At 48.3% G+C, this 27,881-nt stretch overlaps 1 protein-coding gene across 4 annotated transcripts in view; it reads left to right on the top strand.

The window, feature by feature from the left end:
- The window catches only part of GRIK1 (glutamate ionotropic receptor kainate type subunit 1), a 104,247-nt gene extending 76,806 nt beyond the window's left edge, over positions 1–27,441 (top strand). For 2 of the 4 annotated variants that reach the window (XM_068180411.1, XM_068180409.1), the window contains 9 exons: positions 741–854; positions 1,852–2,055; positions 2,442–2,665; positions 5,559–5,677; positions 10,082–10,299; positions 15,237–15,462; positions 19,604–19,854; positions 21,839–22,004; positions 27,029–27,158. In XM_068180411.1, the coding sequence (XP_068036512.1) occupies positions 741–854; positions 1,852–2,055; positions 2,442–2,665; positions 5,559–5,677; positions 10,082–10,299; positions 15,237–15,462; positions 19,604–19,854; positions 21,839–21,988 (1,506 nt within the window). In that variant the 3' untranslated portion in view covers positions 21,989–22,004; positions 27,029–27,158. Of the gene's footprint in view, positions 1–740; positions 855–1,851; positions 2,056–2,441; positions 2,666–5,558; positions 5,678–10,081; positions 10,300–15,236; positions 15,463–19,603; positions 19,855–21,838; positions 22,005–27,028 lie in introns of all 4 variants that reach the window. The other 2 variants (XM_068180410.1, XM_068180407.1) reach the window with 1 other exon arrangement.
- The last annotated feature ends 440 nt before the right edge of the window (positions 27,442–27,881 follow it).

Below are 27,881 nucleotides of genomic sequence, written 5' to 3'. Positions count from 1 at the left end.
ATGCTTCCAGCCTGCATTTACGTTGGGTAAATACTGATGTGAAGAAATAACATGGTTATAATTTCTGCCCCCCACAATGTAGATCCAAATCCTCTGAAATGACAGATATGTTCCCTGGGGGCTTTGGATTGGGCAGTAAATACTGGAAGTTTTCACTGTCTCCAGGGCTGGAAAGGAATTTGCCTTTGGCCACTGATGTTTGCTGAGCAAATACTGCTTGGGGTGTGAAATGTACCACCTTGATATCTCTGGCACATCCAGGAGCCCAGGAACGACTGAATAATCTTTGCTAAACCTGCTGAAGGCACAGGGCAAGCAAAAGGCCAGTGTAACCATAAGTCTGTTCCTATGTAGCTACTCAGGCTTTTAACCTGTTCTATCAGAAGAGAGAGGTCTTGCCACATGTCTCAACTCCAACATGGACAAATTAAAAAAAAATATATATAAATAGACATCTGACTTTTTTTTTAGTAGGGAACAAAGCCAGCATGTTCCACTTTAGTAACCAGCTGGCCACCCCAGCACTGCACTGCCACGCCTCATACTCTCAGTGCTCCTGGGTTTGCATTTGTGCATTTTGCAGTCATTGCCTGGGGTTTCTGAATCAGCCCGTGGTGCTGCTGCCTTTCTCCAAGCTGCTGCCCTCTTCTAGCACTAGGTCCCTTCCTGAGTGATCCCTGAGAGCAGTGCTGGGGGTTTAGGGGATATGGGCAGCCTCTCATCCACTCTCCTCTGTGCAGATTGGGGTCTGGAACTCCTACAGTGGCCTTAACATGACGGACAGCAACAAGGACCGCTCCACCAACATCACGGACTCCTTGGCCAACCGCACGCTCATCGTCACCACCATTCTGGTATGGCTGCCAGAGCTCCACATTCAGGCTCAGGATCCACACACACATGCACAAGATTGACTCCAAAACACCACACTGCCAGTGGAAGACTCCCAGGAACCTCTGCCTCCAAAACTGTTTCACCTTTCCAGACAAACCCTGCACACTTTTCCTCCCAGAAGAAGGAACATGCTCAAACACTCAGCTTTGCAGTCATTGCTTATACATCCTTTGTTTTACTGGAAATGAGACAAAGAGGGCTGAAGGGAAGTGGTAAACAGCAGACAGGCAGATTGAGTCATGGTGCTTGCTATGAGGAATGGAGAAGTTTTAACTGGGTATTCGAGAGCTGCTCTGCCTTGTGCTCTCTACATGCCCAGTACTGCCACTTTTTTTTCAATTGCTCTGCCTAGTTCCCCAGGAGGAGGGAAAGAGCTCAAAGGCTCCTTCTACACTATGTGTCTATTGCCAGAGGTGTTCTGCCACATTAAACTGCTTGCCCAGAACCTCTTCTACCCAAAATCCTGTAAAAGGGAAAGCAAAAATGTACTTTGCAATCTGCCTTTGCTGTTCTCCATTCCCTCTTCACTCAATTTGAAGATTTTTCTCAGTAATGACTTCTTTTTCATAGAATATAAAATGCTAGCTTCCCCTTATGGGTTTTCTTCTGCTATTTAGGATCCTCTCTCCTTCAGTATCCCTTCCTGTTCCTTGGAATGGGACAATGTAGGGTCCAGACCCTGGGTCTGAGTTTCGAGCTGCTGGGCACAACTGGAATTAAACCTCCTGAGAGCCACAAATGGTCCATTCCACTGAAAATTAGGGCCCTTATGCTCATCACTAATTCATTCAGTGAGTGCGTTAATACACCTAGAAGAGCTTTTAATACCCACAGTAAATTGCTGGTTTCCATGTACTTGCAATCCCTTTGGAAAATATTAGCATCGTGCAGAGAAAGTGATCTCATCCGAGCCAAGGCTCACATTTCTCACTGCCTGTCTGCTGTGCTTTCCTGCAGGAAGATCCCTATGTGATGTACAAGAAGTCTGACAAGCCCTTGTATGGCAATGACAGGTTCGAGGGGTACTGCCTGGACCTGCTGAAGGAGCTGTCAAACATTTTAGGCTTCATCTATGAGGTCAAACTCGTTTCTGACGGCAAATACGGAGCCCAGAATGACAAGGGAGAGTGGAATGGGATGGTCAAGGAACTCATAGATCATGTAAGACTGAACCCTTTTCTCCTCTCTGCTCTCCTTGTGCCTGGGGTATTTTGTATCTGAAATCTTTGCTGTGCTTTTCACCTCTCAGAGCCGCTGCTGTGTCTGTTTTGCCACCCATCAGAGAAGGAATGTCTGAATGAGCACTTTGCAGGTGTTGGGAGGAAATGTCCATCTGTGGCCATGTCCCAAATGTCCCCTGCCTTGTAAAAAGAGGAAATGGAATGTCCCCCCCCCCGCCTGCCCCACAAATACCCTAGAAATGTTAAATTTTTTTGAATTTGAGCCAAAATTGTTTTATTTTTTAATACTCAAGAAAGAAATGGAGGGAATTGCGGTGGGTTTGCTGAACATGAAGGAGATGAGTGTTTTCCCTTCTGTGTTTCCAGAAAGCTGACCTGGCTGTTGCTCCTCTCACCATTACCTATGTCAGAGAGAAAGTGATTGATTTCTCCAAGCCCTTCATGACGCTGGGAATCAGTATCTTGTACCGGAAGCCCAACGGGACCAACCCCGGCGTTTTCTCCTTTTTAAACCCTCTCTCTCCAGATATTTGGATGTATGTTCTCCTGGCCTGCCTTGGAGTCAGCTGTGTCCTCTTTGTCATTGCCAGGTAAGGCCAGGACAGAGTTTTGGATGCACCCACAGCCTCTCCCCTCACAGGTGTTGGATGTACCATCCTAAGGGGGTTATCCAGTCCTAAAACCTTTCTGCAAAGTCTTGGTATTTTCTCATCAACACTGCTTTTCTGTATTGCACTGAGGTTTTGCTTTCTTTAGGGCTGTTCCAAGCGAAATATCCAATGGGATGCATCAGGAGGCATTACCCCAGCAGATATGTGCTGAAAAGCAGTTTGTTACTTGCATGTAGGCATTCCCCTTTTCCACTCATGGTGCACACATTTCACAGGTAAAAGACCCAAAAGGTGAACCTAGTTTTGCTGGAGGTCTCTTCCACCCAAAATGGTTCTGTGCATTAGAGGAGAGAGGTCATGGGTTCACTTCCCAGGGGTGGCCTGAGGTGAAAGAGTTTATCCCTCCCGGCAGCTGTGGGGCTCTGTGCCCCACTCACCACTTCCCACAGGCTCCTGCAGTGCCTCACTGCACCATAAATAATAACTGCACTGTACACAACCCATGATCTCAGTCATGACTAATCTTAAATCTGCTCCTCTCTGGCAGATTGACTTTTCTGCACTTGTGTGCCAAGACTGAAAACATCCCCCAGCCCTCTCCACCTCAGAACAGTGGAAGGGAACACAAATGCTTTCCTTGAGCTGATGTCTGAAAGCAGTGCCTAGTTAGATCCAGCTGCATGGACTGAAGAAGTGAAATTATGTTCATGTTAATTTAGATTTATACATTTTAAGCTAAGCTGCTCTTGAAACCCACATCGAGACCTGTCCATGTCTCCAAATACACCAAGATTTCTGTAAGATTTTGAAAGTGTTACAGCAAATATTGGTTGCTTTTAATAACCCCAGAAACCATCCACTTCTTAGCACTGTCACAGTAAATTACATGGCTACCCACATTTTAACATCAGTTCCTGGAAAACAAATACTTGGGAATAATTTGCACAGACTGGTAGAATCCTCCTGTCATTTCTTTCAACTTTTCAGCAGCTGAATAATTTCTCATTTGTCTCTGAGCCTTACATAGCCCTGTCACTGTTACATTAATTTTTAAACTCAAACACTGAAGTTTTTATCACTGTGAAGGGTTGCAGACTGGCAAAGCTCTGTTCCAAGTACACTGCCAGTGGATGAACAAGGTGTTTTCTGCCAAAATTTCCCTTTCTGCTAATGCCATCTCAGCTGTGCTGTTAGTGAAGGTAGAGCCAAGTATCTGAGTCAATAATGTCACACAGACCCTGTGGAAAAAGGTGCTTGGGTGACCTTGAGCATCTCACCTTTCTCAGAAACCTCAGCACAGCTGCTCTTGAAGAGGGGGAAAACCAGGGGGAAAAGGCCAAGAGAACAGAAGGTCTGAGCAGTGAATTCTGCTGAATTATAAACCAGGGCTCAGCACAGCAATAGAAACACAAGAAGAAAATCATCTTTTGTTTGAGGTGTAAAAGAGACATACACCCTACTAACACATTGAAATATGTACCCAGGGCTAGAAAAACCTTCCTGGTCTGGAAGACAAGACTTTGCTGCCAGAACTTCATGGCCACTTGCAAGAGCCCTTTTGCTCTTTCTGTGATGGAGACATTTGTTTCCAACTCACTGAATGTGGTGGTTTTCTGAAACCCTGCAAAATTCCAGCCTTGGGCTTCCCAGGCAGGTCAGGCAGAGGGATTTATTCTTCTTCCTGCCCTGTGTGAACATTGTGGGGGGAGCTCTTCACTCCTCGGGCTGTTGGAAACCTTCTGGTCCTAATTGGGAGTCTCTTGTGAAGGATGTGTTTCCCTCTGTGTGCATGAACTGAGTCTGGTCACTCCACAACACCTGCTTCCATTATTACAGCAGAAATCTGAAACATCTAACTTGGGAATTGCTTTTCTTTTGATGGGTGCATGCAGAACTGTTGTAAGTTGAACCTGAAAACTTTGTCTTTTGTCATGATTTTTTTATACTCTCGTTCTGGGTATTGTGCAGCTGATGGCATCCTAAGCTACATCCTCTCCCAATTAACGGGTTCATTATTACCAGACTTCATTACTTCAGCCAAGCAAGGCAGTCCGTGCATAAATTCAATGCTTAATTATATTGTTGCAACAGTAATTAGAATGTGTTGGGTGAGGTTGTCAATTAAAGCTGCATCCACACGTTCCATGAGGAAGCCACACAGCACTGGGGAGCCCGAGCGGGCACCCTGAGGAGGAGCAGTCCTTGGGGTGCTCCTGCTGGGTGTGTGCTTAGCCCTGAGCTCTTCCAGGGATCCCCTGTGCAGCTCCCATCCCATGTCCCTGTGGCTTGGGGGCCTGCCTCCCAAAGCTGGGGAGAGCAGGGTGCTCCAGAGGCCCAGGCTGTGGCGCTGGTCCTGCATGGGCACCTGCTCCAGAGTGGGACTCATGGTCCTGGTGGGTCCCTGCCAGCCCAGAACATCCAGCGATTCTGGGAATGCTGGGCAGCTGCTGCTGCAGGGAGAGCACGTCCAGCACACACCGACAGTGAGCGGTGCTGCCTTGACAGGGCTGCTGCTCCTTCCTTATTCCCAAAGAGCACCCCAGGAGCAGCCCCGTGGCTCCCATCAGTGCCCTGTGAGTGGGGCAGAGAGCTGTGGGGCCGTGGCAGGGAGGAGAGGAGAGGAGCAGTAGCCCCATGGCAGGCCCAGCGGCTCCATCCATCACTCCGCAGCTGATCCACAGCTGGCACGGGGCAGTGCCGATGTCCCGGGACACCCTTCATGCCAAGTTCTGCTTTGGCACGGGTCAGCCCGCCGTGCCAGGCTCTCCCGTGCCCGTTGCCTGTGTGGTGCCGTGCCGGGGCGCGCTGCTCAGCAGGTTTGCTGTGTGTCCTCTGCTCAATGTTTACAGACTGTTTCTGTTGACTGCCACAGGTTTACACCATACGAGTGGTATAACCCCCACCCGTGCAACCCAGACTCAGATGTGGTGGAAAACAATTTTACTTTACTAAATAGTTTCTGGTTTGGAGTTGGAGCTCTCATGCAGCAAGGTACACCGGTTACACTTCGTTCTCGCACACGTCCCACAGTCTGCTCAAGGGCTTCTGTGCTGGTAAACTCCACCCTCTGTAAACGCAGCATGTACTGTAAAACCTGATCTCACACACTCAGAGTAGCACAAGGGAAGGAAGCCATGTGCCACTGGCCCTGGGGAGCTGTGCAGCCCAGGCCAGGAGGAAGGAGGGCGAGTATCTGAGAGAAAGGGGAGCACACAGGGCCACACGTGAGCTCTGCAGCTGAAATGGAATTTAATTGCAAGAGGGATATGGAGTGCCTCGTGCTGAAGTTGAGTTTATCGGTATAAGAGTTTTGGCAACAGGAAAATGTTGGGCTCCGTCCCAACACAAACAGCCTTAGCTGCCCTAGAAGAACTGTTCCAGCTGCCAAACAAGGAAAGATGCTCTTTCTCCAGAAGGGTTGTTGAGTTTGTAGGCACTTGTCAAACATGTTTAAAACCAACACCAAACCCTGTTTTTCTATGGCTTTTCTGCAGGTAGGAGTCCCATCCTTCTGTAAATGCATCCAACCCTAGAAGCCTTAACTTAACCCTGTCACGAGCCCCTGTTACTGATGATTTTGGAAACAGCTGACATTTTGTTCAGATGCCAAGGAGGGGCAGTGAAGCTTACTCCATGTGGGAAGTCAAATAGAACTATGTACTAAACACATTTGTTTACGGCATTTATGTTCCAAGGTTTCCAATTAAATCACTTTTCACCAAAACTGGGGTCCACTGAAAAGAGATAAAATGTTTTCTGACAAACATTTCAAGTTGAATCAAAGCTGAACAAAAAAGAAAGACCCCATCCCACGACAACCAAAAAGGCAAAGCCCAGCAGTACCTTGATATTAAATTCCTAAACATTTAAGTAAGGAATGTAAAACCATCTCTGCATTCACACAGGTACAGTTTATTCTTTCCTCTTTAACAGACATAAGTAAAAAAAAAAATTAAAAATAAAGAGGATTTTTCCTAGATGTGGTAGAGAATAAAGTTTTTATTGACCTAAGATGCACTTGATTTTAGTGGTGCATTATGGTATTGAGAGGATATACAGCTTCCCCACAGAAGTTGCTTTGAAGGAGGTTGGATGAAAGAAGAGCATTTCTGCTTTGTTTTGGAGCTTTTTTGTTTTGTTTTCCTTCCAATTTGTCAGTAACACAGGCTGAGGTTTTACAGTATCAGGCAGGTGTGTGTATCTAACTGTGGTTGCCCTGTGTGTGAAAGTGCCCCAGGATTTTGTGTTTCCTGTCCTGCCTTATTTGGAGTTTACCATCATCCACAGCAAACTGTGGGATGCAGTGTCTGCTCGTTACCACTACCTTGGGTACATGACAGTCAGCCCCAACCAGACTCTGCTTGTCTTTTAAGGAGATTAAAAAAAAAAAAAAAACAAAACAAAAGAAAGAAAGAAAGAAAGAAAGAAAGAAAGAAAAAGAAAGAAAGGAAAACGAAAACATTTGTAAGGCAACACAAATGTTTCCATGTGCAAACTTGTGGTGTGATTGTCTGTGCATCATGGTCACGTGAAGAGTTTGGACATGATGGGAGCGGTGGTGGAAGTCTGGGTCTAGCATTGCACTCCTCCTCCTTGGCAGCAGCTGCTCGTTATGCTTGACTGGAAGCCACTTGTGATTAAATTTTAAAATGTGATGATCAGACTTTCTCTTTTCTACAGAGCGTGAGCAAAGTCTGGATCAGGATTGGCTGTCATGTCTGCCATAAAAAGGCACTAGAGAGACTTCAGCAAGTATTGTCTCTGCCCCCGAGTCTTGCTGGCAACATTTTGATTTAGATGCTGCTTCCCCTGTTTTTCCCCTGGAAGTCTCAGATGTGTTTGCATCCTCTGAAAGCATCCAAACAGGGCACATTTCATCCAATCCATCCAGGGAAGCTGTCACTGTCAGAAAGGAGAGTTGTCCCTCAGAGCTCAGCTCAGCCAGAAACGGGGCAGGCAGGAGCAGAGAGTGCCCAGGTGGAGCAGGGTGGGGATGGAGCAGATCCGGGCTGATCCCCCAGCCTGGGCAGCAGGGGAGGGGGATTCTGCCCCTGTGCCCAGGTGAGACCCCACCTGCAGAGCTGCCCCAGCCCTGGGGACACAGCAGCACCACCTGGAGCTGCTGGAGAGAGCCCAGAGGAGGCCACAGAGCTGCTCCAGGGCTGGAGCCAGGCTGGGATAGCTGGGGGTGCTCATCTGGAGAGGAGAAGGCTCCAGGGAGAGCTCAGAGACTCTTGCAGGGCCTCAAGGTGCTCCAGGAGAGCTGCAGAGGGAGTGGGGACAAGGCATGGAGGGACAGGACACAGGGAATGGACTCAGACTGACAGAGTAGGCTTAGGTTTGATATTAGGAAATAATTCCTCCCTGTGAGCAGGGTGAGGCCCTGGCAAAGGGTGCCCAGGGAAGCTGTGGCTGTCCTTGGATCCCTGAAGTGCCCAAGGCTAGGTTGGACAGGGCTTGAAGCAGCCTGGGACAGTGGAAAGTGCCCCTGCCATGGCAGGGGTGGCACTGGGTGATCCTCAAGGTCCCTTCCATCCCAGGCCACTCTATTAGTCTATGATTAATCAGTGCTTTTGCTGGAACTGAGGCTGTCAGAAAGGTGAACACTGGAATAACCATGGGAAAAACAAAGTGCTGCCCCACTCAGCTCAGCCAGGAGCAGGGTTTGCTCTCACCTCACCAGAGCAGTCATGCAGGGCAGGATTACCACTGTGGAAACTGAGCGTGTCCTTCCCAGAAGCAATGTTTTGCTGCAAGAAATCACAGGAGGTTTGGCATCTCGTCCCTCAAGTGCAGCACACAGGGATTTTCCATCCTCTCCCGAGCAGTGCTGGCACGCTCCACGTGTGTGGTACAGCATCAGGGGCCAACTACAGGAATACTGTTTGTATGGCTGCCTAAGCTTAAAAGCAAGAATCCCTTCAGGATGACTTGAATGAGCACAGCTTTTGCAGTTCAACCCCAGCTTAGAGATAGAGAGCAATGAGGAAATATTTAATTGAATTAAAAAATAATCTAATCAGGAAAGCAAAAAAGCACAGCAGGAGCCCAAACAGAAACCCAGGCAGAGCTACAACTCTGGAAACAACTCCATTTGGCCTGGAAAATTTCAAGTGAGAGTTTTTGCCTACAAACCTCTCTCGCTGTTTGGTAGTTCTGTCAGCAGACTCCAACCCTTGGGCTAAGCTTAGCTCTGACCTTTAAGAGACACAGCTCTGTGTTTACAAATACAACTCCAATCTGTTTGCTGGTTGGTGGAGAAGGTTTTACCCTTTCGGTCTCTGCCCCAAAAGTCACATTCAGAGTTTTTGCAGAGTCTGAAAATGTTCTCTGCAATATTGAGATTTCTTGCAGAACTCATTGAATAGCTGAGGAGACATAATATGTCAACATGTTTTCCCAGTAATAGAAATATGTTTGCCAAATCAAAAGCTTTAGCCCTGAGCACTCTGTTCACAGGCTCTTAAGTATTTTCTTAAGTCCATCCCTCATCAGCAAAATAATTATGCAAAACTTAACTTTGAAGTCAAATTACTCAGGTGGCTACCTAAGAGCTTTGCTGAACCAGATCCTCGAATACCACATTATGCACAGAATTCAGTAGGAATGGCCCCCCCAAAAAAGAGCAGAAATTTTGCCTCAGAATGCTTAGAAATACGAGTATCTCTGTGGCTGAAATAGAGGTTATCTGAGCTGCCTGGAAACCATTGCAGTGCAGGTAACACATGCTGCTCTCTGGGGATTTATGGCAATGGCAGACAGCTGCTCAAACCTGTTCGGAATAATGAGTGTTAAATTCAGTGTCCAAAACTTTGCATCACCCTGAGGATCCAAGGGATGTGTCTATCGACCCTCTGATTTTTTCAAATGTGAAGCACACGTTGTTAGTAAGAGGTTTTGTGGGGGCTGAGCTGAGGTTCACTGAGGTCTCTGGAGCTGCATTGATCTCCCTGTTGGTGCTGAGATGTGTCGATAGGATGCACGGGGCAGGCTCCTCCTGTGAGGTATTTCTGTCAGGCAGCTGTGAGCAGAAGAGCGTTTGCTAAAGAGCTCTGCTTACAGAATTGATTGCAGTGTACGGGCACAAAGGGACTCCAGAAGCAGACAGAAATACCAGAGTAGCTTGCTGGGGACGTACAAGATTAATATCACAAGGCTGGTTAGCTCAGAGAGGTAAGGGGCTTAGACCCAAGGATAATTCCATTTGTCATGTATCATGGCACACATCCCCTTCCCAGTGTGTTACCATTATAAATGTCAGCTGTGCATCTGTGAGATTATTGTTGAAATCATTTTATCATGCTACAGCTCATAAAAGCATTCTGTGCCTAAAACCAGGCTGTGGTATCAGGAAAGCCTCATTTTAATATGATTGTTTTGATGGTGTTGTAACAGGATCAGAGCTGATGCCCAAAGCTCTTTCCACCAGAATAGTTGGAGGAATATGGTGGTTTTTCACCTTAATCATAATCTCATCCTATACTGCCAACCTGGCTGCCTTCCTGACCGTGGAGAGGATGGAATCTCCCATCGACTCGGCAGATGACCTGGCAAAGCAAACCAAGATAGAGTACGGGGCTGTCAGGGACGGATCCACCATGACCTTCTTCAAGGTAAGGTAGCCCCGGGCAGCCGCGAGGCCGGAGCCGCTCCCGGCGCTCCAGCGGGGCCGGGAGGCGGAGCCGCAGCATCCCTAGGGATCGCAGGGCCAGGGAAATGCATCCAAAACCAGGGCTGCAGCATCCCCAGGGATTGCAGGGCCAGGAAAATGCATCCAAAACCAGGGCTGCAGCATCCCCAGGGATTGCAGGGCCAGGGAAATGCATCCAAAACCAGGGCTGCAGCATCCCCAGGGATTACAGGGCCAGGGAAATGCATCCAAAACCAGGGCTGCAGCATCCCCAGGGATTACAGGGGTAGGGAAATGCATCGTTCACCCAAAACCTGGGCCGCAGCATCCCCAGGGATTGCAGGGCCAGGGAAATGCATCCAAAACCAGAGCCACAGCATCCCAAGGAATCGGAGGGGTGGGTAAATACGTGATTCACCCACAGCCACAACCACAGCACCCCAAAGGACTGGAGGAGGAGGTAAATGCACCAAGTACCCCAGCCTCAGTGGATCCTTCAGCACCAGGAATGTAAAACCCAGCAGGTTTCCCCCAGGACACATGGAAAACCAGCCTGCAGTGAAATGCCCTGAGGGGTAAACCCATCTGGCTCTGATGGGAGCCAGGCCATGGACATGGGGATACTCTCCTCCAGCTGGGATGCTAGTTCCTTCCAGCCACTTCACTAAAAAGCAGCTGGAAAAGTCTGGTTCCCCTTCTGAAAGCCACATTTGCACCATGGTAATGCCACAGGAAAATGCAAGTTTGTTTGTCCCTTTTTTGAATGCTCCATGGTCAATATTGCCCAGACTATCAATACAGGGGCCACACACACACCTAAACACATCTGCAAGTGAAGAGTTCTGTGGCTAATTGGTAGACAACTGTGATAATTATGTCTTTTTTTCTTTTTCCTAATGATTAGTATTAATTACAGACAAAATGGATAATCTCATAACATGTCAGTGTAAAAGCCAACAAGGTACAAATAGAATACAGAATACACACACAAAAATCCTGTGACAGTTGGAATTACTTAGCAGCTCCCTCAGCAGTGTCAGCAGGGAAGTCAGACTCAGGATGAGCCCGGATCAGGCTTTTCCCTGTGGTGTCTGAGGATGGTGTTCATGGAGTCACACACACAGAGCCTTGCAAGGGCATGAGACTCTGGGGCAAGCAGTGGGGCAGAACAACATCTGTGACAAGAGATCTCTCCCTCTCTGGGAACACCCCAAAAGGCAAAAATCAAAAATTCCTCTGTCACCTGCTCCAGGTGACCCTGCCTTGGCAGGGGCGTTGGACTGGGTGATCTCCAGAGGTCCCTTCCAACCCCAACCATCACGGGATTCTGAGATTCTGGGATTCTGTGTAGTCTGTCCCTGCTGGTGCTGCCAAGGGTGAACTGCCCCTGTCAAGGCTCTCCTGTGGCTGAACAGAGATGTTTCCTTGCTGAAACAAAACCACCAACTACAGAATTTTGCTATAGTGAGCTCCTGAAATGATGAGCTGACATTTCCACTGAGAAGGAAACCCACCTGGAGATAATTCAGTAAGGCAAGCTCTGGATTCTCCTCTGGCTCTTTCATGCCCAAAGAAGCTCACTGCCATTGATATTCTGAAGTCAAATTTAGCTTCAGAGACAAAACTTCAATTCCTGTTGCATCCCTGCATTTTTAGAGGAAATAGGTCCTGAAGCTCTACATGAGAAACTCAGAGCAAGTTTCTTGGAGCTGTTTTTAGTTTTACACTGATTTATTTTTGCACTATTAATCCTGCAGGCAGAAATATGTAGGCTTAAAACCATGTGAGCTTCTAAAAGAAAACCTTCAGACAAGGTGGTTAAATATTTATGCACTACATGTGCCAGCTTACTTGTGTCTGAAATAAATGTGCACAGCACAGGGGAAGGACAGTACAGAAACTGGGGATAGATTCCCTGGCAGAGGGAGGGTGACACAGTGAAAATGCATGAAAAATGCATTGTATCACACTTGTAAACACTCAGTGGTTTTTTAAATTATGGAAGCATCTTCAGATCCTCACAAGATTAGGAGTTCTTTGTCCTGCCCAAAACTTGAAATAAAAAATCCTGGAGTGGCTCTCTGTACAAAACCAGCTATTTCTGTCTGCAGAGCAAGGTTCTGACTTTGCCTCCCTCAGTCTGTGAAATGCTGCATCTACTCCTTGAGCTAAATAAACACACCCTCCCCAGGGAGGGGCCTGGGAACTGGGAGGAGGCAGCAGGAGGGAATTCAGGCAGGACTTACTCCACTGCCGCACTCCTCCCGGGGTACAGCAGAGTTACGACGCCTTTGCCGTGACGTGTCAGCCTGTGCCTCTTCCCTGGGAGCTGTCCTGTCCCCGGGAGTGCTGAAGTGCTGGAAACAGGGAGAGGGAAAGGAGGGATCGCTGCAGCAGCAGCAGCAAAAACACCCTGAGGAGTGAGGCACACGGCTGGGTGCCCTGGGAAGGGTCATTGCCTCGAGTGCTTTCTCTGCTGCAAGATGTGATTTGTCAAATCAAATTGTACTAAAGCGAAGGAATGCCAAAGGGAACAGATTTTTTTCAGACCAACGTTTTTCAAAGCAAACCACGACGTGCTGGGCATTCCTCGCTGTGGAGGGGACAGGAACAAGGGAGTGACATGTAGGACACGAGGGGCAAAGCCCAGATCCCTCTGGTTTCCAGGACTGTGTGGGACTCACATGGAAAAAAGGTTTCTGGAGACACCGGGCACAGAAAAACACAAAGCAGATTCTAAAGAGCTTTGATTTAGGACTTTGTGCTCCAAGTAGCAGCAGGAAGCCCCTGGAAGATCAGATTACACAGTGTAATTGCTGGAGGGGATGGAAATCAGGAAGCATATTAGAAAAGCAAGGTACTCCCACTGCTTTTCCGAAGCTCCATTTGCATTTATTCAGGCTGGCATCACTTGTAGTTAGTGGTGTCTATAAGGCCCGTGATTGCCCACTGGTTTGGAATGCCTAGCACCAGAGTCCCTGTTGCTATAGTTTCCCCAGAAAAAAATTATTCTGAAGATGAAATATTTTTTGAGGAAGTCACTTTTAGCCAGACAGTGGGGGGAATGAAAACAAAAGCAATTGGAATTATTTGTGGGGGGAAAATGGAGTTCTGACCTTGAAAGGAACCTCAGAAGCGGCCCTGTAGAGATGCCAGATCTGGCCAGAGCAGATGAAAGTACCCCAAAAAACAGGACCTGAGTTGCTCAGGACAGTTAAGCCTTTTAGGTGGGCAAGCCAGCAGCACCCCAGGCAGCATTCCCATCTGTGGAAATGGCTAAATCTGGGAGAAGTCCAGCTGAAGGCAAGATGTTTCCCATCTACAAGCAGTGACACACATTTATTTCTCCTGACTGCTCTCCTGCTCTGTTTCCAGCATGTCCACAAATCTTCCACTGCTTTCTTGCCCCTCCATCATAGCAGATCTTAGTCCTGTGTTGCAACTTGTGCCAGCTCCTGCCTTCTCAAGTACAGATGTGTTTCCACTGAAATTAATGAAAATTCAAAGGCCAAAATTTGGCACAGGATCCATCCTGAGAAAAAAAAAAATTGGGAGCTGGCAATTTGAGAAGCCAAGATCTTTCTTATAAACTCTTCTGAATAAGGAATACTCCCTTTCACTAAATTCACTGTCAGACTCAGTCTAGTGCATAAACATAGCATGAATCTCAAAAATATTCCCAACTGAGCTATAAAAATGGTTCCTACTTGTGGAGAGCCACTTAACCACCTTCAGAGTTTAGTGGTATCCTGTGGCTCACCAAACTGAGGTGGAATTCAGGTGACATTCACAGATACTGAATTTCTAGGTAAGGCATATTAACATTTAAGGCTCAAAGAAACAGAAAATCAACTTCTCACAGGAATCCCCCTGAAGCTGGTGTTTAAAACTGAGCCTGGAATCAGCTGAGATGGCTGTAAACCAGACACAGGGCTTGAGGGACAGAGGAGACACTGATCTAAACCCCTGTGGCAAAAGGATCATGTCCTTAAATCTGACTGCAATGGGAAGCACAAAAAGGAGTTTATTACGTCTGTTTCGCAAACTTTATCCCTGAAGTACATGATTCAGGCAAGTGGTGTGAACACGACAGGGGCAGATGAATGCTTTGTTCATCACCAGGCTCTTGGAGCAGTGGCTGTGCCCTGACAGGTGGGAGCAGAGTGTCCCAGGGCAGCAGTGTCCCAGGGCAGCAGTGTCCCAGGGCAGCAGTGTCCCAGGACAGCAGTATCCTGGGACAGCAGTGTCCCAGGGCAGCAGTGTCCTGGGACAGCAGTGTCCTGGGACAGCAGTGTCCCAGGGCATCAATGTCCCAGGGCAGCAGTGTCCCAGGGCATCAGTGTCCCAGGGCAGCAGTGTCCCAGGGCATCAGTGTCCTGGGACAGCAGTGTCCTGGGACAGCAGTGTCCCAGGGCATCAATGTCCCAGGGCAGCAGTGTCCCAGGGCATCAGTGTCCCAGGGCAGCAGTGTCCCAGGGCATCAGTGTCCTGGGACAGCAGTGTCCTGGGACAGCAGTGTCCCAGGGCATCAATGTCCCAGGGCAGCAGTGTCCCAGGGCAACAATGTCCCAGGGCAGCAGTGTCCCGGGACAGCAGTGTCTCAGGACAGCAGTGCCCAGCTGCACCAGGTCAGCTGCCTGCATGCTGCAATCCATGAAGCAGCATGGGCCCAGAAAACTCCAGAGCACTTCTCAGCCAGGCCAGTAATGAAGTTCCTGGCACTGCAGAGAAAGTGGGAACAAGAAGAGATTCCTCAGCATAAAGCCCAGTAAGAGGGAAATGCTACTGGAAGGAATCCCTGCCACCAGTTCCCTGTCACTCCGGATGTGGTACGGCCATTGAGGCTGGGGAGGCTGAGGAACATCTGGCAAGGGCCGTTTGGGTGCTGGTGTGATCTTGTGCCTCCTTTTCCCTCCGCAGAAATCCAAAATCTCGACGTACGAGAAGATGTGGGCATTCATGAGCAGCAGGCAGCAGACAGCGCTGGTGAAGAACAACGACGAGGGCATCCAGCGTGTGCTCACCACCGATTACGCCCTTCTCATGGAGTCCACCAGCATCGAGTACGTCACCCAGAGGAACTGCAACCTCACCCAGATCGGGGGGCTCATCGACTCCAAGGGCTACGGCGTGGGCACCCCCATTGGTAAGAGGCCGGGGAGCACAGCCATAGTGTCCCCTGAGGCAAATGATCCAGTCAGTCCTGGGATCTCAGAAAGAGGACAAGTGAGAATGGATTCGTACTGACAAAACCAGGCCTAGATGGGATCGGGCCTCCCCCACCTGTGAGGGTGGGGAGGCCCTGGCACAGGTGCCCAGAGCAGCTGTGGATGCCCCTGGATCCCTGGAAGTGTCCAAGGACAGGCTGGATGGGGCTTGGAGCAGCTTGGGACAGTGGAAGGTTTCCCTGCCCATGGCAGGACTGGAAGGGCTTTAAGGTCCCATCCCACCCAAACCATTCTGGCATTCTGTATGTGCCCCAAAGGAAACTGCTTACTCAAAACACTGAAATCCCTGATGCAGGACCTTGAAGTTGATCCTCACTGTTCTTTGGTGTTGCTCTGAGGACCAAAAATTCATCTCCTTTAATGCAGAGCTTTAAGACTCCCAACTTCTCCAAACTCTCTCTGGTTGGCCTTTTCTAGCATGTCCAGTACCCTTTCTAAGATCTTCTAATTGTACAGCATTGAAAATTGTGTCAGATTTTTGTGCTGTGCACTTGTGAACAATTGGCAGTGGGGAGCCAGGTTTTGTCCTGTGTTCATAGAATTAAGGAGCCACAGAAGGGTTTGGCTTGGAAAGAATCTCAAAGCCCATCCAGTGCCACCCCCTGCCATGGGCAGGGACACCTCCCACTATCCCAGGTCGCTCCAAACCCTGTCCAGCTGCGGATTGGTTCATCCATTGTTTGACAGAGCAGATGTAAATAAGGGACAAACACCTCTGCACTTGGAACTGTCATTCTTTGTGGTGCTGAGCCCCGCAGACAGATTGTCACAGACATGACATCCCAAGTATATTTTTCCACTGGCTGTGTGAGAACAGCCTTGGCACCCTGAGAAAAGTGATACAAAAGCTAAAGTCCTCAAGAATGACAAACTCATGGCAAGAGTTTCCTTGCGGTTATAAAGCTGCCACACTTTAAGCCAAGAACAATGAAGGAATAATTGGAACAGATGGCAATCCTCAGAGACAGTGCAGCCATTGGAAATGCAGCCGTGAAATATATTTATAAGATGTTTCTTGTATGAGAAGTGCACCTTTATTTTTTTTGTTAAGAAAAACCTGCAAAATTCAGGGGAATAGATATCCCCAAGCACTGTGGAATAATCCAGCATCATTAAGCATCTCATAAACAACTGATTTCATAAACAAGATAAACCTGCCACTATTCAGAGGGACCCCTGAGGCTCTGTTATTTCTCTCAGAGCATTCAAGAGTATTGACTGCAGAAGCTGTATGGGGAAAAAAAAGAAAAAAAAAACATTTTTAAAGGGTTGCCTGTGACCTTTAACACCAGATCTTCAGCAATGCTTTACTGGCCTGCAGGGGAATGTAAAACCACAGGCCCTGTGACTCCAGAATTTCCAGTGAGGGAGCTGGACAGCACCTTATGGCTCCTGAAGAAACAGGGAGGAGAGTTCTTGTAACTGGAAAATGTATTATTTTATCAGAGCATCTTCTGCAAGTAAAACACAGCAGTTATAGGCATCAGGAGGAATTCCTCCATGGAAAGGGTGGCCAGGCCTTGGCAGGGGCTGCCCAGGGAGGTTTGGAGTGCCCATCCCTGGGGACATCACAAAGGCCTGCACATGGCACTCAGTGCTCTGGGCTGGGGACAAGGTGGGTATTGGGCACAGGCTGGACTCGGTGCTCTCTGTTCTTTTCCACCCTTAATGATTCTAGGATTCTGTGTCAGGGCAGGTTTAACTCCAGGATCAGTGCCAGGCTGATGCAGATAATTCTAACAACTAAAGCTCTTCCCAGTTCCTTGGGAGACTGCTAAGAAAGTAGATAAATGCATTTCTTGGCCTAAGAGGTTTGTTAATAGCTCAGAGGCCATAAGTAATGTGCTGAATATTTAAAGAGGTGTGGAGATGGATTTGTGGGTGGTGTTAGAGCTCACCAATAAACCACCACCAGCACAGCTCTCCAGGCACTCTTGACAAACTCTAAAAGCCTGTGCAGAAATCTGGAGGCGCCTGTTACCCTCCAGATGAATTGTGGTAATCCTGATGGCAACATAAACACCACAAGAAAGAATGAACAACCCCACAAATCCTGTGTTGTGACTCTGGCTGCTCCACTTTACTTCCCAGCTGTGTCCTTCCAGACAGGGGAAATGGATGAGTCCTGCAGCCTTACACATTGCAGGGCACAAAGGCACAAACAATTCTGCTCTCTCTTCTGCGAGACACTGCTGTTTTCAGGGGTAATAATTCACTCCTCTGTGCAAAGCCAGTTTTGGAGGTGTTTCTGGCCTGTTTTCTGTGCTGTTCTTTTTGGGTCTTTAACAGCAAGCACACAATTCATCCATTCTTACAGCGGGCACATTTTCCTCTCAGAGCTGGCTGCCCCCAGCAGTGCTGGTCTCTGGCTTCCCAGATGGATTTGGGATAGTCTGACACATGTCTCCTGGCAGTTGTGGTCACAGCATGGCCCAGTGCTGGCAGTGCTCTGGCCCTGCAGCAGCTGAGCGGTGGCACAACAAATGAGGAACTGCAATGTTCCTCACGCTGTTCTCCTCAGACAGGGCTGGGGGATGAAGGAGATGGAGAGCAGCGAGGGGGACGTGGATCCACGGGACAAGTGTTTTTAACAACGTCCTGCACAGCAAAATAAGGAGCAAAACTGAAGCTGTGAAGGCTATTTTGATGCATAAGGACTCAGGAGCAGTGCCTCAGTGAGATTTTTCTGAAGAACCATGTGATCCCTGCAATTCTGGCACACATTCTGCCTTAAAGCTTGGTTTGCCTTGATGGAGTTCAGTTTGCAACACCTTTAATGTGCAGCAAAATGAGCCTTTGGTGAAATAGCAGTTGAAGATAATCTGGGAATCACACAATGGCCTGGACTGGGAGGGACTTTGAAGCCCATCCAGTGCCACCCCTGCCATGGGCAGGGAAACCTTCCACTGTCCCAGGCTGCTCCAAGCCCCAGTGTCCAGCCTGGCTTTGGACACTTCCAGGGATCCAGGGGCAGACACAGCTTCTCTGGGCACCCTATGCCAGGGCCTCCCCACCCTCACAAGGAAAAACTTCTTTCCAATATCCCACCTAATCCTGCCCTCTGGCAGTGGGAAGCCATTCCCCCGTGTCCTGTCCCTCCATGTCTTATTCATGTGCTACTAAAGGAGGGGAAAGGGGAAAGAAGTAGCTGCAGGGCTTTCAGCTCTGCATTTCAGCCCAGATTCCAAATGTTTCCAGCTGTAGGGAGTCCAGCATGGCAGGATTTGGGAGCACACGTGTGCCTTTGGAGCCAAACAGCATTTCACAGAACCACAGAACCATTCTTACAAGCCCGCCCTCCTTGCAACCACAAAATCCTGGTCCAACAAAGTGTCTCTCACAAACACAGGCTGCAGGATTTTGGAAAATGGAGAGGCTGAGCAGAGTGTGTGAAAGCAAATCTAAGCAGACTGAGCCACCCAGTGTAACCCCAGTCCTCGCCAGACACGGTCCAGGCCCATAAAGCTGCAGAGCCTGCACACACATCATTTAGCAAATGGTGGCCTGCAAACCAAAAGCATGAAATTGTTGCTATTTTCGGCTTGCAGGGTCGTTATTGTTGCAAATCACAATAAAAAGTACTTGTCCACAAGTCCTTTTTCTTACAAGCTGTAAGTAGCTGAGGTGGAGCTGTGAGTGTAAATGAGAAGAGAAAGTGTCTGAGTGCCTGTGGACTCCTCTGAGGCAGCCCTCATTTACAGGCAGCAGGAAAAACCAACAGATGCTGGAGTCAACAGAAGGGATGCAAAGCAGAAATTCTCAAAGAGTGCTCACAGCAATATTCAAATATGATGTGGAGGAATGCCTTAGCAAGAAAACCCACTGCCTAGGGTTAAATAAACCTCACTAGCAGACCCTAAAATTATCATGGATTCTCAAATAACTGCACTAGTGGAGCCTTCTGCTTCGCAGTCCCCAGGGCAGACACCAACAGAGATTCCCCTTCCCACCTCCAGCCTTTCCAGCTGGAATAATCCCCCCTGTGCTAAGGGAGGCTTCTGCCTCAGATGGTGGCAGCTGCTCCCTGCAGCACTGCCAGGCCTCGCTGTCCCCCTGCAGGGTCCCCGTACAGGGACAAGATCACCATCGCCATCCTGCAGCTGCAGGAGGAGGGCAAGCTGCACATGATGAAGGAGAAGTGGTGGCGAGGCAACGGCTGCCCCGAGGAGGACAGCAAGGAAGCCAGCGCCCTCGGGGTGGAGAACATCGGGGGCATCTTCATCGTGCTGGCGGCGGGGCTGGTGCTCTCCGTGTTCGTGGCCATCGGCGAGTTCATCTACAAATCGCGCAAGAACAGCGACATCGAGCAGGTGAGTGACCCCGCCCTACGCCTGCCGGCTGAGCCCTGGGCACGGGAGGGCTCGGCAGCACACGCCTCCTGGATGGAGCGTGCATTTCCTGCTGCTGGGCTCTCACCAGGCAGTCCTGCCTCTAATGACAAATCATTCATTAATAACGACAGGGAAGTGCCTACCCACCGTCCAATTAGTGCTGCTTAGCAGGGCAGTGCAGAACAGGGGCAATTAATTTCTCAGTTTCTGGTTGAACTTCAGGACTTCCAGTATAAATTACATTGGAAAGGACTAAATCACAGCTGGGCTCTTGGGTTTTTTATATGGCATTATCACAAGCCACTTGAGTAACACAGGAAAGCAAATCCCAAGAGTCATTTTCCTCTTGCTCTAGAAAGCATCTTTTCTCAGAGCCAGGGGTTTACCAGTTGTGCTGAAGGATGACCTTCAAAGCAGGGGGTGATGGAGGTGATGGAGATGAGAGGTGATGGAGGCCACTGTAAAGTAAGATTATGGAGCCAAAGAAGTTCTGGACATAGCTCCACTGAAGTGTATAGAGCGATGTAAAAGGGCAGAAGAAAACAAAGGAAATGCTGTGTGTACATCACACCTTGGGCGTTAGAGCGGTTTGTGAGAAGGGATCAGTCCTTAAAACAGAGTGCAAACACCCCTTTAGAGACCCACCTGCCCTGTGGAAGAGGCAGAGCTGAGCAGGAACTTGGAGAGTGTTCCTAAGCTGCCAGCCAGCCCCTCCTGCCCCGGGGCAGTTTGTCCTGGCTCTGTCCTGGACCCTGCTGTGGCCCTGTTTGGCTCCTCTTCTCTCCAGCAGGACTTTCCCGAGGGACAAGGGGACTTCACCCTGCAGGACCAGGGCGTGACCCTGAATCCCCAAAAGTTCCCATTTCCTGACTCCAGGCTCCCAGACATGAGGCACCCACCTCCAAGCGGGTTAAGTTCTCTTTGCACTTTGAGGTGGGAAAGGCTGGAGCTTGTCCATGAGGAATTCCCCTTCCCCACCCAAGGTGTTATGCTACAAGGGAGGTGACATAAATACCAGGAGTAGCTGTTGAGACAAAGACCCTCCCCGAGGGCAGCAGAGATGCGTGGGAGGAGAAGGGAACATTTTGAGCTCACTCTGGGAGGTGTGCACTTTGCATTAAAAGCCATGTCGCTGCCTGCAAAAAACAGATGCAGCTCACAGAGCAATCCCAGGACATGCCAGTCAAAGGGTCCCTGGTTTGGGATAAGGCACAGATAAAGGATTAACGTATTTGCAGCTTTCTAATTAGTGCTTTAGCCCATTTTAGCACAAAATGCATTAAAAAATGTATTGGTGTCTTTGTTTTGTTCATATCTCAGGAGATCGTTTATTTAAATACGTTTTGGAGAACAGTTGCAGCTAATTAAAATATTTAGTATAATTAAAATGTTTCATTCAAGTGCTAACATGGTGCAGAATATCCTGGAAACTTTGCAGGAGTCTGTGCAAGGCAATGCCTCCCTGAAGCCAGGGCTAAAGCAGACCTAAAGCTTTAGGCCAGGGGTGTTAATTTACTGAGCAATAAGTGGGGTGAATGACAGAATTCAGGGTTGCACACACGTGTGCACACCCCTCATTTCTGCACTTGCATTGCTGCTGCTCAGCACGGTGTTGCTTAATAATTAGAATCAGCAAGTGAGTTAATGTGGCACATCCTGCTTGTTTTCCAGAAGCAATTTCACCGAGAGCATACCACCAGCGATTCCAGTGCTTCTCTCTGGTTTCTCTGGGATTGTTTTCTCTTTTCCCTGGTGAGATAAGCAGCTTAGATGGGAAACGCTGCGCAGGGTGTGTTATCACTAAGCTAATCTAAAGCATTGTTGAATACAGTCCGTGACTTTTCTGTTCCCATAAGTGGAGTCTCTTTTGATTTAAATGGCTTTTGAATCATTCTCATGCTTGTTTTCAGTTTTGCTTCGTTCATTTATTTACTTTCTCCATTTCTCTTCTCTTGCATGCAAGGCCTTTTGTTTCTTTTACGGACTGCAGTGTAAGCAACCCCACCCGTCCAACTCCACCTCGGGCACCACTTTATCCACGGAGTTAGACTGTGGCAAGTTAATCCGGGAGGAGCGAGGGATCCGAGCACAGCCCTCGATCCACACGGTGTAGTCAGGAGAGGATCAAGGTGTGTCGGGGAGAGCATCACGCCCCGGCAGGGCTCAGCCCTGCCAAGGGTTAACGCAGGGAATAAACTGATGTAGGGTAAATTGCCAAAAATCCGGGCAGTTTAAATGCGTGTCGCAGGAAATAATTACACCCCCAGCAGGGAGCTCAACAGAGCTGGTAGCCTTTCAGAATTATCACAGCCTCTCATGTGCAATTGTCACCTTGTCGTTTCCTGGGGTAATTCATCTGCTTCAGGTAAGAAAAAAAATATTTACCTCCTTTTCATCTCCTCCCCAACCCTAGCTGAACAGTGAAAGTTACTGAAAGCAGGGAGGAACATCCAGCTTGGTCTCTGCTGCAAGTGGGCCAGGCAGCTCTGAATTCAGAGCCTCCCAAACACACTGCAGGGCTCCATTAACTTCCTGAACCCCTGGAACCAGCAGCCAGAGATGGTGAGCTGGCATCTCTTATTCCCTGTGTCAATATTTAATGAATTTTAATTCCTCCATTTAAATTGCATTACTCAAAGCCTGCAAGTAACTATCATAGCACAAAATCAGACCCATCAGTTAAATTTTGTGCCATGCAACCATTAAGGACATATTCAACAGGAGTGCCCTCAGGCAACGCCCACTCGGACCATTAATAGGGCAACTCCGTTGTCTTGTTTGGGCAATTCATGAGGTTCATTTGTAACAGAGAAACTCCTTTGTGGGAAAGTCGGGTATCAGTTTATCCCAGACAGCAAAGCCCTGGCATTGCTTTGCATATTGCACCCTGGTGGCATGTTTTGTGTAGGAGGCTGGCACTGGATGTGTTTTACACCCTGGGAGGACAACACTTGGATTTCCTCCAGCCCTCAGCCAGTCAGGGGCTGACAGGGCAGGGGACAATGGACTGGATGTGGGTTTGCCACCAAAAAACATATATCAACAATTTGAGATGCACAAAGTGCACAGAAATGCCAGCTGGAGGGATGTAATGAACTGTGGCAAACCCCAGTGTTCCCAAACCCTTTTACCTGTATTCCATTTTATCTATCCCAGATTCCCATCAGTCTCATCAGCTCATCTCTCTCCCCTCAGCCCTATTTTATGTTTTCCTGTCCAGTAGAGCTCCTGCTCATCAGACAAGTTAGTGCTCTGTTTTCCTGGGGCCATTTCTGCCCCCTGCTGCAGTCAGGGGCCTGGCTGGAGTGGATTCCTTCACACCCAAAGTGCTCCCCCTTGAATGGTTCCTGTATACCTGGCTCCTGAGGACAGCCAGAGCAAGCAGTGCCCCGTGATCTCCTCTCACCCCTGTCCCAGTGCTGATGCTGCTGGCAGCAGGCTAGAGTGCTTTGTGACAAAGCTGTGCTGCTCGCAGCTCGGCTGCTCCAATTCTCCCCTGCCCATGTGGGGCTGGGAGTTTATGCTGCACTCCAGATGCTGCAAGAAATTGTCTTGCTCAGAATGGTCTCTTAACTTGTTTGAATGGGGCCCTGAAAGCTTTGGCTCTCCATAAAATGCTCCTTCTTGCCAGCAAAGACCTGAATTAGGTCCTCTGAATACCTGATTTAAGAAAACACTTTTTATTTGCAGCTTCTCAGTAGAAGAGACTTAAAACTAATTAAATTCAGCTCCTCTCAACTCTCAGAGGAGAAGGAAGATGCCTAATGTGTTTATCTCCACCATTGCTCCATGCAAGAAATCCTCTGGGTTGCAGCTTGGACCGGTTTTGTAATTGTTCCTTAGATTAGTGCTGGATCCAGAGCGTTTCTGTCACTTGCTGGGTAAACATTTTCCCAGCTGTCAGTCCCACAGCCCCGCTGGCAGGGACAGCCATCGTTCCCTGGGTTTAGCTGTCCCACAGACAGCCCCACAGGCTGGCAGCAGTTCCCTGGGGGAATGCCAAAGCAGCTCCTGCTGTTCCTGACAGAGCCGCATCCCTAGCTACAAAAACAGTTATCAAAAACCATCACTGGTGCTCAGGTGACGTGGGAGAGCAGCAAGCAGCTTTTCTGATTGTTCTTGTGAACAGTGCACAAAGGAACAGTTTCTGTGACTGGGGAAGAGTTAAATTAATCCCTGCGTTACTGTCACACTGTTTTGACAGTCACTGCTCAATAGACTCTGGCAGGTTAAAGGAGTTAATTTGGGGATCTCTCATGCCATCAGAATATGCCTCTCCTCATGCCATCTGTGTGACAGAATACTCACACAGATCCTCAGTGTGCCCCAGCAGCAGTTTGCTCACTAAAAGAAACTATTTTGGATATTTTTCCTTCCGTGCAAAAATAAATCCATTTTCTCTCAGCGCAAGACACAGTTCAGTGTCCCAGGTATGGATGCAGGAGAAAAATCCTGACTTCTGCACTTCCTCCTCTGTCCCTGAGCTGCTCAGGAGTTCTTCCAGAAAGAAATCTGCCCCAGATCCTTTGATTTTCCCAGTTCTCAGCACTTCAACAACACACTGGGTTTTGAGTGGCTTCTTTATTGTTATTTGGTTGGTTTTGCAAGGTATTAATAAAATGCCTTGTCCTCAGTGGTAGCCCAGAGCAGAAGCAACAGACTGATAATTCCTGACTACAACTCTTTTTTTTTTTTCATTGTTTCTACTTTATGTTATTTATTTATTTGTTTTTTTAATTCTGAATCTGTAATTCTCCTAAAGCTTAGCACAGACCTCTGCATGGGAGTGTAAGGAAGGATTTGGGAGCTTCATGACTAAGCTTTAGCAGCTGCTGAAATGACCAAAGGGCACAGAGAAAGAGTCTCACATCACACAGAGAGCAGAACTTAGTCTGGTTTTAAAGGATGACATTTCCTTTTACATGCCATGGCCAGCAATATTTTGACACTGCCAGAATGAGAAACTTAAGCTGGCTGAAAGCAAAATGTTAAATTCATTATTAAGTTGTAAAAGGGATTGATTTGTGCCCACTCTGCTCTCGCTCTGGTCAGACCTCAGCAGTGGACTGACCAGCATGGGAAAAAAAGGGGTTTTAAAGCCACCCTTTCAGTCTGGCCACCTGAATATGAGACAAAAGGACAGCATATTACCCTTTTAAATCGGATTTTAATGTCAACATCCCCTTTTAGAAGGCTGCTTTGCAGGTGCTGCTCAGAGGGCTTGAGCTCAGAGGTCTTGGGCTTCCCCATGGGGTGTGTTCCTTGTCCATGGCTTTGCTATAAACCCCACACCATTCGGGCTGAGGTTGTGCTTTTTCTGCACCACTTTTCCTAAGAATAACTTGGAGTCTTCCTGATAATAATTATTTTAAAATTCAAAGCAGTTGGAAGTGGAGCCACTGGGCACTCCACAGATCAGATATTAAAAACCTCCCAGCAATATGTTCTGTGTATGTGTCTGCAGATGCAAAATGAACTTCACGGGGCTGTTTTGTGGAGATGAATGTGAAAGGTGCTGTGGTTATTGCACAGTCTGAGTAATAGGAACCTTGTTGGAAAATTAAAGTACCAGCCTTATTAACAAGACAGTAAAATGCACTCTTTCACCTGCAGAAATCCTCCCTGTCTGCACTCTGCAAAGAGCAATGGCTGGGATTAAATACAACACATTAGGAGGTTAGTGAGAAACACAGGGAAAGAAAATAAAAGTAAGACTGATCAATCCTACAAAGGATTAATAGGGTCCTGTCTCTAGTTACCACGGAGTTCTGGATTCACTTCGTAATCCAGATTTTAAAAACTCAGTTAAAGCTGAGACCACAGAGAGCAGCAGTCCGGGCCAAGCCAGCCACTCAGAGCCCTTGGGCTCGTTTGTTTGGGGATCAGCGGTGCTGCTCTCCAGAAAAGCTTGGAGCGATGCAGAAAGGACACCTGCTCCTTCTGCTGCTCCAAGGGGAAGGAGCACCGGGATCCCGGCTTATCTCAACACAGGGAGGGTATTTAAATGGTAATGGCAGCAGCAGAGGCCTGCCCACCACAGCTGCCATTTCACAGAACTGCGTGCACTGCCCTGCCTGCGCCCGCTGACTCTGGGCAGTGGCACCAAATAGCAGGAGTTTAATTGACCTCGGAATCGTAGATGAACAAAAATGCAGCACCTCAGGGAAGGAGAATGTTGAGCTATGGATCTGGCACGGTCTGGGATCTCAGCCTGTGTGCAGCCCAGCCTGTGAGGACGAGGTGGCACACACAGGACACAAAATTCCCACCAGTCACACTTCACTCAGCTTGGTGAAGGCTTAAAGCTTTGTTTTCCCCTGCTGACATCACTCGATTTTATATATAAATAATCTATTCATGTATATTTGCACAGAACAATTGTTGTGGAGTTTTTTTGCATAGCCAGATACTTCCACTTAAAGGCAACTTGTTTTTCTTTGTGTTATACGTAATTATTCCAGCTGTGGATTTTAAAATATGTTTCCACTTACCCCAAATGTCTTTGTTCATGTTGTGATGGTGGGAAGAACGAAGATCTCTTCTTTCTTTCCAAGCCATTCAGCTCCCTTATTCTTGTGGTAATTATCTCCTTTCTTCACCACACAATATTTGAAAAGATTCCTTCCAAAGAAAGGAAGAAGATTGAGGCCTGCACTATATTTGAGAAATGTCTGTTCATTTCATGAGGGAAAAATAACTAAAACACAAAGAAATCTTAAAAAAAACCTCTTCTTTGTTTTCTCCAGCATGCTCGTGGGTTTTTTTGACTAAAGTATATGGTGTTTAAAACGAGATCTTTTCTTTTGTAAGGTCAGGGCCCACTGAGAAAGGGTACGTCTTGTGACACGAAGCCACCAAAACTCTGCAAAGGCGCCTGTGGGGAATTTCGGAAACACTCACAAACATCTTTAGTTGAGCCCAAGCTAAATGAAAGTCAGTGGAAGATGAGCTAGGGAAAAACCCCTGCCATGTGCAGTCACCTGTCGTGTCCAGGGGTTTATTCCCAGCTGGATCTCCTGAGGAGCCCCCGGAGCGCCGTGAGGGCGCAGGCCGAGCGGCGGCCGCACCCGAGGGGCTCGGTGAGGGCCCGGGCCCGGCGCAGGCCGGGCTCCGCGCGGCGGGAAGTGTTTAACGCCATCCCCTCTGCCCACAGTGTCTGTCTTTCAACGCCATCATGGAGGAGCTGGGAATTTCCCTCAAGCACCAGAAGAAGCTGAAGAAGAGGTCAAGGACGAAGGGGAAGTCGTCCTTCCCGAGCATCCTGACATGCCAGCAGCGGCGCACGCTGAGGAAGGAGACCATGGCGTGAGCGGGCAGGGGCAGCAGGACAGAGCCGCCCTGCCCCAGGGGACACAAACTCCGGCTCCTCAGAGGCTCTCTGTGGTTTCTTTTTTTAATCTAGAGGTACAGCAGCTGAAATGCTCGCCTAGACTGATGTACTACTGATCCTCCGGCAGGTGTCTGGCCCTTCCTCTGGGCTGGATTTCTCTGCTTACCTGATCTGCATCTCTGTCCCCTCCCCGTGCATCGCTGTATGTGCTTTCTAAATAAATAAATAAACAACTGTCAGGGTTCTTTTTTTCCAAGAATCTGGGAGTGAAACTTTTCTTTTCCCTTCTGAAGCAAAGATTGCAGCTCTGCTGAGCACGGTTGTTTAGGAGCCAGGCCCAGACACCAAAGTGAAAATAAGCTGTGGGTACAGAAATGGATAAAGCACAAGGGTATCCAACAACAGGGCTTTTTTATTTTGTCTGATACTGTAAGGAACACTCTGCAGGCTCTTTTCTGTGAGCAACTTGCTTTCCACCATCTTTTCCCTTCTCCATTTCTTTTAAAACATGATTATTTGGTAATACCATAGCACCAAGTGATACCATCAGCAGGTGCTGGTATTTAAAAAGAAAAATCAAAATCTCACAAGGAGTGACCAGTGAGCAACACTGACACAATCACACTGCCATATCCCAGATATTCTGATGCCAATAGAACAATTCTTGATTTGGAAA

Source organism: Anomalospiza imberbis, chromosome 2, assembly GCF_031753505.1.
Source record: "Anomalospiza imberbis isolate Cuckoo-Finch-1a 21T00152 chromosome 2, ASM3175350v1, whole genome shotgun sequence".
NCBI classification, from domain to species: Eukaryota; Metazoa; Chordata; class Aves; order Passeriformes; family Viduidae; genus Anomalospiza; species Anomalospiza imberbis.
Note: the sequence above shows the minus strand (reverse complement) of the source record. Positions and strands in the feature narration are given on the sequence as shown.